This window comes from Oncorhynchus mykiss, chromosome 2 (assembly GCF_013265735.2).
Source record: "Oncorhynchus mykiss isolate Arlee chromosome 2, USDA_OmykA_1.1, whole genome shotgun sequence".
Taxonomy (NCBI): domain Eukaryota; kingdom Metazoa; phylum Chordata; class Actinopteri; order Salmoniformes; family Salmonidae; genus Oncorhynchus; species Oncorhynchus mykiss.
This window is the reverse complement of record NC_048566.1, coordinates 87,168,252-87,181,405: the sequence shown is the minus strand read 5'-3', so window position 1 is coordinate 87,181,405 and position 13,154 is coordinate 87,168,252. Positions and strand designations below refer to the sequence as shown.

Genomic DNA, 13,154 nt, shown 5'->3' with positions numbered 1-13,154 from the left:
GTGAAAGCTTACTTACACCAATCCATGTCAAGTCAGATCAGTGATTTAAAAGCAGCTCTCCTCAAGGCGGAGGATACAGAAGAGACATGAAGAGACGGGTCAGGACCCGAGAACAGATAATCCATACTCCATTAGAGAGGCTTTACTGGGAAGGCTGAAGAAGCACATCATGACCTGCTCATATCACCTTACATACGGGGAGGAAATCCCAATCTGGTGTTGTAATAGGTCTTGGCCATGGCTTCACAGCACACCACACACATACCACCCTCTTTTTTTGAGCACCATTTTGCAGCTCTCTGTTAGGAACTGCCTTGTTTACTTAACAGAATTACTACCACTGCCACTTTCAAACCATCTCTGCTACTTCCGCCAGGATCAAGTGCAGGTCAATCGCATGACTGATAAGATACTGTGTCAGATTGATATGCCCAGACCCCTAATAGTTGGGACTACGATCCGAGGGGTTTAACTCTGGTGGGAGGTAACTGTTGTGTGACACTGTCTTGTCGGTCTATGTTTAGTTCCATGGGAGCTCGGAGAGACAGAGGAGGAGACGGGAGAAGACTGTGATTCAACAGGCCAAGCGAGAGCAGCTGAAGAGGCTCCACAGAGCCCAGGTACTGTAGAGCACATAGACAACAAAACAGCACTACCACACCAGAGGCCTTCCGTTTTCATTCGCCATTCATTTACATTTTTTATATTTAAGCAATAAGGCCCGAGGGGGTGTGGTATATGGCCAATATACCACGGCTAAGGGCTGTTCTTATGCACGACGCAACGCGGAATGTCTAGATACAGCTCTTAGCCATTATGTTCAGTAATCCAGAGGCTCGAGCGGTCACGACGGGTCAGACACAAATTCCAAATAGTATCCGTAAAGTTCGTAGAATCATGTCAAACGTTTTTACAATCAATCAATTTATAATCAATCCTCAGTTTGTTTTTACAATAAATAATTGATACCGTAGCATTTTCAATAGGAGAGAGAGAGAAAATGTCTGCTCCAAGCTGTTGGTGCATGCAAAACTCTGCTGGCACCCAGCCATCCAATGACGCGATGTGATCGTTCTTGCTCATTTTTCAGAATAAAAGGCTGAAACTATGTCTAAAGACTGTTCACACCATGTGGAAGCCATAGCGAAAGGAATCTGGTTGATATCCCTTTAAATGGAGGGAAGGCAGGAAATGGAACAGAGAGCTTTCAGGAAAAACAGCACCTCCGGGTTGGATATACCTCAGGTTTTCGCCTGCAATATCAGTTCTGTTATACTCACAGACAATGTTTGACAGTTTTGGAAACTTTAGTGTTTTCTATCCTAATCTGACAATTATATGTATATTCTAGTTTCTGGGCCTGAGAAATAGGCAGTTTCATTTGGGTACGTTTTTCATCCAAACATCAAAATACTGCCCCCTACACTCAACAGGTTAAGGGCTTGTAGGTAAGCATTTCACGGTAAGGTCTACACTTGTTGTATTCGGCACATGTGACACAGTTTTGATTTGAATTAGAGCAGTAAAAATACATGTTGTCATACCCGTGGTTTACAGCGCCCCACAGCTGTAAGCTAATCAGAATTCAGGGCTCAAACCACCCAGTTTATAAGGATTCTCTCAAACATTTGACTCACTAATGATCTCTTCCACAAATGTATTTGATTTGTTGGGTGATGAATGGGATATAAATATTGTGTGTTGAGCCATTGTGAGGCTGCCTTGGTTGAATCTGACCTGGTGTTTATTGTGTGAAGATCATCCAGAGGCAGCTGGAGGAAGTGGGGGAGAAGCAGAGAGACCTGGAGGAGAGAGGGGTGACCATTGAGAAGGTCCTTCGAGGTGAAACCCCAGGTGAGCTACACTGTCCCAACAGAATGCACGTTTGTCATCTCATGCTGTGTGGATTGATTCCAACAGCTGCACCGCGTATGAGTGATGTAAATACACAAGTGTATCCATTCGGTTGACGTAGCTCTATGACTCGGGGCCAGAGCATTTTATGAAATTATGACAAAGGAATGGAGGGGTTAAAATCAGAATGTTCAGTAAGTGAGTGTTATGTCCTTGAATCAGAGTGGCCTTATCTCTGAAGGTAACACACAAAGACATGGCACATGAAGACTGAGCTATGCACAGAGAGTGGAGAAAGGCACTGTTTGTAATGGAACTGTCTTAGTTTGACGTCAGCCAAGAACATATAGTTGAGACATGAAAACACTGGATTCAGAATGACCTATGCTCAGGAATAGTTTTCCTGTTTCTGTGAGGTTTGCAAGTGGCAATGCTTTTCTAATAATTATTTCAATTTCCTTATCTAGAGTAGGCCAAGTCTAGAGTCAGAACTGCACTGATGCCTTTGCTAGGAAAATGCATAATAAAAACTACCAAATTATAGTCATTTGCATTCAACCACAATAACAATTTTAAGTTGAAATTGTTTAGAAATCACTGCGGTGGCAATTGGCCTTGTGAAGAGAGGAAGGACGGGGGAAAGCTTTCCCATGTTTCATTAGCCTTGCACATGGTGATATACAAGTTAGTCATTAAAGACAGCTACTTTATAATGAAAAATGGTTATTCCTGCTAGTCTTTTCAAAAGTCATCTTTTCATACTGGTAATCATATTCCTCAAAGGTAAATTGTGTTTTGCCAGAATTGTAAATTAGAAATGTGTTTGTTGCTTCTGCACTCTCCAGATAAAGAATGATTGAGAGTTTAACCATAATTAGCTGTTCCTTTTATTATAATTTCATTAAATTAAATTACAGTGCATAAAAAGCACACAAACGTAGCCCTGAGTAATGCAGTTGTTTCATCCAAGTTTGTGTCCTTCTATTGTTAAATGGAAAGCACATCTCCTGTGTAAAGACCTTTTTGATCTCATGTTTTGTTCTATAGTCAGGCTCAATGTTAAAAGCCTCCTCAGAGACTGAGTGTCTGTGGTCTAAGTACCATTGAGTACAGTGAATGGCCTTGCAAATTCTGATTCAAAAACTACAGGGAGAGTGTCTCTTGTGATGCGGGCCTGAAGGGCAGCGGCAGCAGTGGCAACCATTGTGCCTGTTTACATGGCTTTGTTTGGATAATTGAATTAAGGCAGAGGCCGAAGGTCTCATGGCTCAATAGGCTCTTTGTTCATTGATATTATTCAGACTCCGACTGGATTGCAAGAGGGTAGGAGTAGGTGTCAGACAATGACCTGAGTGTATATGATTGGCAAGATTCTAAGTATGAAAAAGTTTAGGATTTTTTTATGTCAGTCTTCCTTTATTTGTCTTTATTCAATTGATGGATGTTTGCAGGGGTATTTGAAGGCCAGGGTCACAGTGCTGTACAGTATATGGCAATGGGAGAGAAAAGGTTTCCTACACAGTTGAGAGAAAACAGTCTGACAAAGAAGACCGAGCATAATGGTTCATTTTAAAAATAAAAAAAATAATTAATAAATACTTTATTTAACCAGGTAGGCCAGTGGAGGACAAGTTCTCATTTACAACTGCGACCTGGCCAAGATAAAGCAAAGCAGTGCGACACAAACAACAGAGTTACACATGGAATAAACAAATGTACAGTCAATAACACAATAGGAAAAAAACTATATACAGCTTGTGCAAATGAGGTAAGATTAGGGAGGTAAGGCAATAAATAGGCCGTAGTGGCGAAGTAATTACAATTGAGCAATTAAACACTGGAGTGATAGATGTGCAGATGATGATGTGAAATTAGAGATACTGGGGTGCAACGGAGCAAATAAATAAATAACAATATGGGGATGAGGTAGTTGGATGGGTAATTTAGAGATGGGCTATGTACAGGTGCAGTGATAGGTGAGCCGCTCTGACAGCTGATGCTTAAAGTTAGTGAGGGAGATATGAGTCTCTAGCTTCAGTGATTTGCAGTTCGTTCCAGTCATTGGCAGCAGAAAACTGGAAGGAAAGGCGTCCAAAGGAAGTGTTGGATTTGGGGATGACCAGTGAAATATACATGCTGGAGCGTGTGCTATGGGTGGGTGTTGCTATGGTGACCAGTGAGCTGAGATCAGGCGGGGCTTTACCTAGCAAAGACTTATAGATGACTTGGAGCCAGTGGGTTTGGCGACGAATATGGAGCGAAGGCCAGCCATCGAGAGCATACAGGTCGCAGTGGTGGGTAGTATATGGGGCTTTGGTGACAAAACGGATGGCACTGTGATAGACTGCATCCAATTTGCTGAGTAGAGTGTTGGAGGCTATTTTATAAATGACATCGCCGAAGTCAAGAACCGGTAGGATAGTTTTACGAGGGTATGTTTGGTAGCATGAGTGAAGGATGCTTTGTTGCGAAATAGGAAGCTGATTCTAGATTTAATTTTGGATTGGAGATGCTTCATGTGAGTCTGAGAGGGGGAGTGTACAGTCTAAGCAGACACCAAGGTATTTGTAATTGTCCACATATTCTAAGTCCGAACCATCCAGAGTAGTGATGCTGAACAGGCAGGCAGGTGCGGGCAGCGATCGGTTAAAGAGCATACATTTAGTTTTGCTTGCATTTAAGAGCAGTTGGTGGCCACGGAAGGAGAGTTGTATGGCATTGAAGATCGTCTGGAGGTTAGTTAACACAGTGTCCAAAGAAGGGCCAGAAGTATACAGAATGGTCATCTGTGTAGAGGTGGATCAGAAAATCACCAGCAGCAAGAGCGACATCATTGATGTATACAGAGAAGAGTCGGCCCGAGAATTGAACCCTGTGGCACCCCCATAGAGGCTGCCAGAGGTTTGGACAACAGGCCCTCCGATTTAACCCACTGAACTCTGTCTGAGAAGAAGTTGGTGAACCAGGCGAGGCAGTCATTTGAGAAACCAAGGCTGTTGAGTCTGCCGATAAGAATGCGGTGATTTACAGAGTCGAACGCCTTGGTTGATGAATACGGCTGCACAGTATTGTATTTTATTGATGGCGGTTATGATATCGTTTAGGACCTTGAGCGTGGCTGTGGTGCATGACCAGCTCTGAAACCAGATTGCATAGTGGAGAAGGTACGGTGCGATTCGAAATGGTTGGTGATCTGTTTGTTAACTTGGCTTTCAAAGACTTTAGAAAGCAGGGCAGGATGGATATAGGTCTGTAACAGTTTGGGTCTAGAGTGTCTCGCCCCTTTTAAAGAGGGGGATGACCACAGCTAGTAATAGGGGTTGCAACAATTGCAGCGGATAATTTTAGAAAGAGAGGGTCCAGATTGTCTTGCCCAACTGATTAGTAGGGGTCCAGATTTTGCAGCTCTTTCAGATCATCAGCTATCTGGATTTGGGTGAAGGAGAAATGGGGGAGGTTTGGGCAAGTTGCTGTGGGGTGTGCAGGGCTGTTGACTGGTGTAGGGGTAGCCAGGTGGAAAGCATGGCCAGCCGTAGAAAAATGCTTATTAAAATTCTAAATTATCGTTGATTTATCGGTGGTGACAGTGTTTCCTAGCCTCAGTGCAGTGGGTAGCTGGGAGGAGGTGCTCTTATTCTCCATGAACTTTACAGTGCCCCAGAACTTATCTGTTCCTGGTTCAAAATGTTTTGAATGGGGCATGCTTATTTAAGATGGTGAGGAAAGCACTTTTAATGAATTACCAGGCATCCTCTACTGATGGAATAAGGTCAATATCCTTCCAGGATACCCGGGCCAGGTCGATTAGAAAGGCGTGAAGTGTTTTAGGGGGTGTTTTACAGTGATGAGGGATGGTCGTTTGACCGCAGACCCAATACGGACGCAGGCGATGAGGCAGTGATCGCTGAGATCCCGATTGAAGACAGCAGAGGTGTATTTAGAGGGCAGGTTTGTCAGGATGATATCTATCAGGGTGCCTGTGTTTACAGATTTGGGGTTGTACTTGGTAGGTTCATTAATAATTTGAGTGAGATTGAGGGCATCAAGCTTAGATATAGCAACGAATCAGAAGCATTAGGAGCTGTCTTTCAATCAAACACACTCTACGAATGGGTCTGTTTCATATAATGTAGCTGTAGTCAGTGTAATGCTCAGTGTTAGTATATGTAAAAAAAAAATAATTTAGCCTGTTGTCCACAGGTTACACTGTCATGGAAGACCCAGACACGAGGTTGTTGGCCAAAATCTCGCGATACATGGCCCCATCCATCCTCCCCTCGGTGCAGTCGTCCTGTCCCTTTTGCAGAAAAGCATCCCCAAAGAATGATGTTTCCACCTCCATGCTTCATGGTTGGGATGGTGTTCTTGGGGTTGTACTCATCCTTCTTCTTCCTCCAAACACAGAGAGTGGCGTTTAGACCAAAAAGCTCTATTTTTGTCTCATCAGACCACATGACCTTCTCCCATTCCTCCTCTGGATCATCCAGATGGCCATTGGCAAACTTCAGACGGGCCTGGACATGCGCTGGCTTGAGCAGGGGGACCTTGCGTGCGCTGCAGGATTTTAATCCATGATGGTGTAGTGTGTTACTAATGGTTTTCTTTGAGACTGTGATCCCAGCTCTCTTCAGGTCATTGACCAGGTCCTGCCATGTAGTTCTGGGATGATCCCTCACCTTCCTCATGATCATTGATGCCCCACGAGGTGAGATCTTGCATGGAGCCCCAGACCGAGAGTGATTGACCGTCATCTTGAACTTCTTCCATTTTCTAATAATTGAGCAAACAGTTGTTGCCTTCTCACGAAGCTGCTTGCCTATTGTCTGCTTGCCTAATTTTATCCCTGATGTCCTTACACAGCTCTCTGATCTTGGCCATTGTGGAGAGGCTGGAGTCTGTTTGATTGAGTGTGTGGACAGGTGTCTTTTATACAGGTAACAAGTTCAAACCGGTGCAGTTAATACAGGTAATGAGTGGAGAACAGGAGGGCTTCTTAAAGAAAAACTAACAGGTCTGTGAGAGCTGAAATTCTTACTGGTTGGTAGGTGATCAAATACTTATGTCATGCAATAAAATGCTAATTAATTACTTAAAAATCATACAATGTGATTTTCTGGATTTTTGTTTTAGATTCAGTCTCTCACAGTTGAAGTGTACCTATGATTTTTTTTTAAATGGCAGACCTCGACATGCTTTGTAAGTAGGAAAACCTGCAAAATTGTCAGTGTATCAAATACTTGTTCTCCCCACTGTCTGTTGGAGACTGTTTCAACAGGCCAGGGGTTACAGGACCATTACTATGGCCATCTACTTTTACTTTACTGACTTTATTGTCCCCATGGGGAAATTTTGTTGTAGTGTCATGTACACATTTAAATTGGCGTTTAAATACAATACAAAACAAATTGACAATACAACTTTCATAACAGTTAACATAGAACTAAAAAGAGACTAGCCTGCTGGCCTTACTGGGTCGATAGGAACATTAGCCCGAGCTATTTAGGAGGGATATCACACCTGGCACAAATTATTGTCTAATTCTCTTTTTCCTGCCGATGGGTGCCCTATACCTGCGCCCAGAGGGGAGTAGTTCGAAGTCCGGGGACAGGGGGTGGCTTGGGTCTAAAATTATTTTGTGAGCCTTGCGGATGGCCTTAAAGATCTCATCCAGGCCTGTCTGTTTGACTCCAAGTACCTTGCTTGCTGTGGTGATAATCCTTCTCAGCATATTTCTCTGGTTGACAGTGGCATTGCCAAACCAACAAACAATACAAAAAGTTAAAATACTCTCAATGAAAGATTTGTAAAACAGAATAAGTATAGTACAGTCTACATTAAAAGATCCCAGCTTTTTGAGAAAGTACTGTCTGTTGACTCTTTTTGTAGATCAGGTCTGTACGTTTACTCCATTGAAGCTTATTGTCCAAGAGGACACTCAGCTATTTGTATTCCTTTACAATCTCTGTGTTCTGACCTCTGATGTTGCAGAGGTAGGTGTTGTACTCTTTCTGAAGTCTATGCACATCTCTTTGATTTTGTTGGTATTGAGGACCAAGTGTGATTTGTCACACCACTCTTCAAAGTCATTTAGGACCAGGCCATGGTGTTCCTCGTCATCATGCAACAGGCTGATCAAGGCAGTGTCATCAGCAAACTTACCGAGGTGTCTGTCAGGATGGGAACTAGTACAACTATTAGTGTACAAGATGTACAGGAGTGGGGACAAAACACATCCCTGAGGAGAGCCTGTGTTGGTGGTGCGCATGTTTGACACGTGGGGACCTACTTTGACCCGCTGTGACCTCTGGCTCACGAAGTCCAACAACCACAAGACCAGTTCCCCATCTAAGGAGAAGTCCCGAATGAGTCTGCAAGAATGTAAGGCTGGATTGTGTTGAAGGCAGAAGAAAAGTCAACAAACAAAACCCTGACATGGGATTTGGCACCCTCTAGATGTCTATAGACCGTGTTGAGGAGAGTAAGAATGGCAGAATCAACTCCTCTGCTGGGCTGATAGGCAAACTGCAATGGGTGAGGAGCTTCTGGGTGGCACTGAGAACATGACTTTTCACAATTTTCTCAAAGCATTTTATTAGTAAGGATGTCAAGGAGACAGGGTGGTAGTCATTCAGCACAGAGGGAATAGATGCTTTAGGAATGGGTGTAATTATTGAGTTTTTCCACAATACTGGCACTTGTTGCTGGTCGAGTGAGGACTGGAAAATGTCTATAAACACCAGCCAGTTGTTCAGCACAGTGCTTTAACACGTCCACTTGTCTGGGCTTTTGTGTACATTACATCCCCCGAACAACTTCACTACATCAGCATGTTTAGCAACAACCCTCTCAGACATTTGTAATGATGCTTGCATTTGTTTTACCTCCGACACAAAATTGTCTGATTCAAATCTTGGCTAATGAACGGAATGTTTTCTTCTCATGTTCTGGCCCTCATGTCTCCCAAGGTCAGCACTGGTTTTTCCTCTACCTACAGTGGGGAGAACAAGTATTTGATACACTGCTGATTTTGCAAGTTTTCCTACTTACAAAGCATGTAGAGGTCTGTAATTTTGTATCATAGGTACACTTCAACTGTGAGAGACGGAATCTAAAACAAAAATCCAGAAAATCACATTGTATGATTTTAAGTAATTAATTTGGATTTTATTGCATGACATAAGTAGCCGGAATTCATCTCTGGTTGGTAGGTGATCAAATACTTATGTCATGCAATAAAATGCAAATTAATTACTTAAAATCATACAATGTGATTTTCTGGGTTTTGTTTTAGATTCCGTCTCTCACAGTTGAAGTGTACCTATGATAAAAAATTACAGACCTCTACATGCTTTGTAAGTAGGAAAATCTGCAAAATCGGCAGTGTATCAAATACTTGTTCTCCCCACTGTATATGGGGGGCACTAGCCATGGATTTAATCCCTTGCCAGGCCACCCTTTAGTTACCCGAGGAGAGGGTCCTCTCCACTCTTTGCTTGTATGCCTCCTTGTCCACCAGTATCTGTCTTTTGATCTCACGTTGTACATCTCTTAAAGCCTGTCTATCACCCTCAGCATAAAGTACCTTCCTAATAAAGTAGTGATTTTAGATTTTTTGATACCCAAGGCTTATTGATAGAGAATATTTGACAGGTTTTAGTAGGCACAACTTACTCCACATAGTTTGAAATAACATCTGTGAGTTCATCAAGATCAGAGCTACTGTCCTCAAATACCTCCCACATAGTACAGTCAAAACACCCCTGGAGACAAGTGAAACTGTTGTCATTCCAGATCTACTGAATAACCCTGTGACAGGGAGCTTATTAGTCGACCTTGGACGTAATGAGGAATGAAGAAACGGGATGATCAAACTTCTATATTATCTGGGGTAGCTGATTCTGACCTTGCTCTCTCCCTCTATCAGACAAAGGTGATGGTCTCTCTGATGAGCACGAGCTCCTCCAAATGTGGTTCAAGCTGGTCCTGGAGAAGAACAAACTGGCACGCTATGAGGAAGAGCTAGTCATATTGTAAGTAGGAAAAGATGAGGCACACTGCATTCTCAGACACAGACCATCTTATGGAGTGAAGTGTGTTTGAAATTGGTTGTTTTGTCTATTAGTGCTCAGGAACTCGAGCTGGAGGACAGACAGAGTCAACTACAGATAGATCTACGACGCAGGATGTCAGTAGACGGTACGGGTCACACACTGTAATTGTAGTATGCGTTTGCGGTCCAGTTATAATACATTCGCGGCCCATTATCTTTGGAACTTGTCCTTTATCTGTGGAACTTGTTGAGAATGTTTTCTAAATGACCATGTCCTACTTTGTCCATCTGTCTGTCTCCACCCCTCCTTCTCCTCCTCTACCATTTTACATTCTCTCCTTTCCAATGGCCCTTTGCAGACTCCAGGAAGAGCTCCAGTGAGCTGGCGGAGGAGCAGCAGATGCTGACCGAGATCATGAAGGTGGTGGAGAGGAGAGACACTCTGGTCAGCCTGCTGGAGGAGCAGCGGCTGCAGGAGAGGGCTGAGGACAGAGACCTGGAGAGCCTGGTGCTGTCTAGGGGCTACCAGTTCCATTGGACCTGAGGAGTTGCATCCCTCTGGGGCAGGGAAAATGATAACAGTACCATGCAGCTCTATGGGTAGAGGCGACAAGTGACTACACTACCGGATTTGGCCTCAGTCGGCATGTTGACCTTTTGAATATGTATATAGGTTTTACTTGTCAATTCCTACTTGAGGATCACGTCTCTTATAGACCTGAGGGTTGTACATCCAGTGTCTGTATGCCTAGTCTCTCTTGGCAGCCTTCTGAGATTACTGTATGCCTAACCAAGAACACCTCATATTCTGTCGTATGAATGGAATAAATGAAATATGATTTAGTTTTTTTGAATTTGTCAGTTGCACTGGAAAGCACTTAGAAACACTACAGAAACCCAAAGATTCATCCTATCAAGTATGTTTTCGCTCTCAAAGCAAAATGTATTTTGTATGTGTAGGTCTCTATTGTAGGTCTCTACTGTTCATGTGTTGTGCTGTTGTGTTGAGAAGCACTGGAAAAACTACTGTATGTTGTATAACTTAATCTGCACTATACCAAGGAACTTAATCCACTAATACACCAAGTTGAGACTGTGTCAGTGGTCATGGTTGTCCATGTTTATCATTTTCCACGGGACTTTTGACTATTATTCCTGCATGTTGTCTATCCTAGTACTCAGTACTGACCACAACCAACAGGATTTTATTCACTTTTTTGAGTCCTCCTTGCCCAACTTTGTTGGTTCAATTGATTTAGTTTGATATGAGTTTAGGGGTGTCTCCATAGCACAATAAATTGAGTTATTAAATCCTAAACTGACAGACTGATCTGTTGCTGTTTATTTTTATTCTGTAAAAATTTGATGAAATAAAATATAATTAATAGAGAATTGAAGTGTATTTGGTCATGATTTATGGATATGACATAATATTGAGAGGACCATAGTTTATGGTGGCATTAGAATAAAGTCTGTCTATCCATAGTGATACTACCATAAAAAGTGTTTGTCAATGCATGCAGGCGCCAACTATGTGCTACAAACTATTCAGGTTATTCAACTATTCAAACTATTCAGGTTTTATTATTTTTTATATAACTAGGCAAGTCCATAAAGAACAAATTCTTATTTACAATGATGGCCTACAGCGGCCAAACCCGGATGACGTTGGGCCAATTGTGCGCCGCCATGTGGGCCTCCCAATCACGGCCGGTTGTGATACAGCCTGGATTCGAACCAGGGTGTCTGTAGTTGATGCCTCTAGCACTGAGATGCAGTGCCTTAGACCGCTGCGCCACTCCGGAGCCAAAGTTAGGGGAGGGAACTACATCTGGGAACAAGGAAAGGATTCGAGGGATGGACGAATGTTTGGAATTCCGTTTCCGTTATAATGAACATTGTTTCGAACAGAACGTGACTTATCAATGTAATTCAGAGATCTACTAAACGCGTAACTTTACATTTTGATTGTACCTTTGAGTTTTGGCTAAATTTGATCATGGCTTCTTCGCCGACGACTCCGAAATCTCCCTCTTCCAGAAAAAAAATAACTCGTTCCTGGAAAACTTGGAGGAACTTTAGTAAGAAGAAAGAAAGCAAAAGAAGGTAAAGGTCAGATCAAAACAATACTGTAAAGAAACATGTCTAAACTTAACTTGCGAGCTTGTGTGTCAACAGAAACGGACAGGAAGAAAACGTGTATTTTATGGAACGACAGTGTAGCCCATTTGAACTCTAGCTACAGCAATTTTTCAATCTGAGCGGCGCAAATTATTACAGAAAATGCATTGTGCAATGAAATCACACCCTAATCTATTGTCTACTCCGTCTGATTCTGTCAATTCATTACTGGTAAAGCCATAACGAAATCGCCTGCATGCTTTCCCCGCAGCACATTCATTGAAGATATCAGAATGGATGAGCCTCGAGGCATATCTAGGCTACATACATAATACATAGGCCTGTCTGAAAACTAGTCATTGCACTCAAATAATGTATTCTATTTAAACTTCCTTGACCAGCAGGGCAGCCTGGGGGTGCATACAGTGCAGTGCCTAGTAGAGTTACTAGAGTACTTACTACAGTATGATTGTTTACTATAGATGCAGGCTACGATTGGCATGTAGGGAACACTACTGCTGCAACTTGGATTTAGGGGTAGATGTAACATAGTAAACGTAAATCCGGTATGCTCAAAATAGTATGATATGTCATGGCAAAAGTTTGCTGGGTTGGGGCAATACACTTAAGTTTTTCCACCACCAACGTTTTTCTCCATTAGTAGCACCAGCACATGATTTGGATTTTAGATTTTTTGATGATTTTTTTATATACAGTACCAGTCAAAAGTTTGGACACCTACACATTTGGACACACCTACTCAAGGGTTTTAATGTATTTTTTACTACTTTCTACATTCTAGAATAATAGTGAAGACATCAAAACTATGAAATAACACACATGGAATCATGTAGTAACCAACATTTTTTTTTTAACAAATCAAAGTGTATTTTATATTTGAGTACCTTCAAAGTAGCCACCCTTTGCCTTGATGCCAGCTTTGCACACTCTTGGCATTCTATCAACCAGCTTCACGAGGGAGTCACCTGGAATGCATTTCAATTAACCAGCTTCATGAGGAATGCTTTTCCAACCGTCTTGAAGGAGTTCTCACATATGCTGAGCACTTGTTGGCTGCTTTTCCTTCACTCTGCGGATCATCTCAATTGGGTAGAGGTCGGGGATTGGG

The 13,154-nt window shown here is 42.5% G+C and overlaps 1 protein-coding gene across 4 annotated transcripts in view; it reads left to right on the top strand.

The window, feature by feature from the left end:
- Window positions 1-11,296, top strand: part of mical2b (microtubule associated monooxygenase, calponin and LIM domain containing 2b) — an 89,494-nt gene extending 78,198 nt beyond the window's left edge. For all 4 annotated transcript variants that reach the window (XM_036958150.1, XM_036958151.1, XM_021575471.2 and 1 more), the window contains 5 exons: window positions 525-620; window positions 1,758-1,854; window positions 9,779-9,884; window positions 9,977-10,050; window positions 10,264-11,296. In XM_036958150.1, coding sequence (XP_036814045.1) covers window positions 525-620; window positions 1,758-1,854; window positions 9,779-9,884; window positions 9,977-10,050; window positions 10,264-10,448 — 558 coding nt within the window. In that variant the 3' untranslated portion in view covers window positions 10,449-11,296. The remainder of the gene's footprint in view (window positions 1-524; window positions 621-1,757; window positions 1,855-9,778; window positions 9,885-9,976; window positions 10,051-10,263) is intronic.
- Window positions 11,297-13,154: the final 1,858 nt, after the last annotated feature.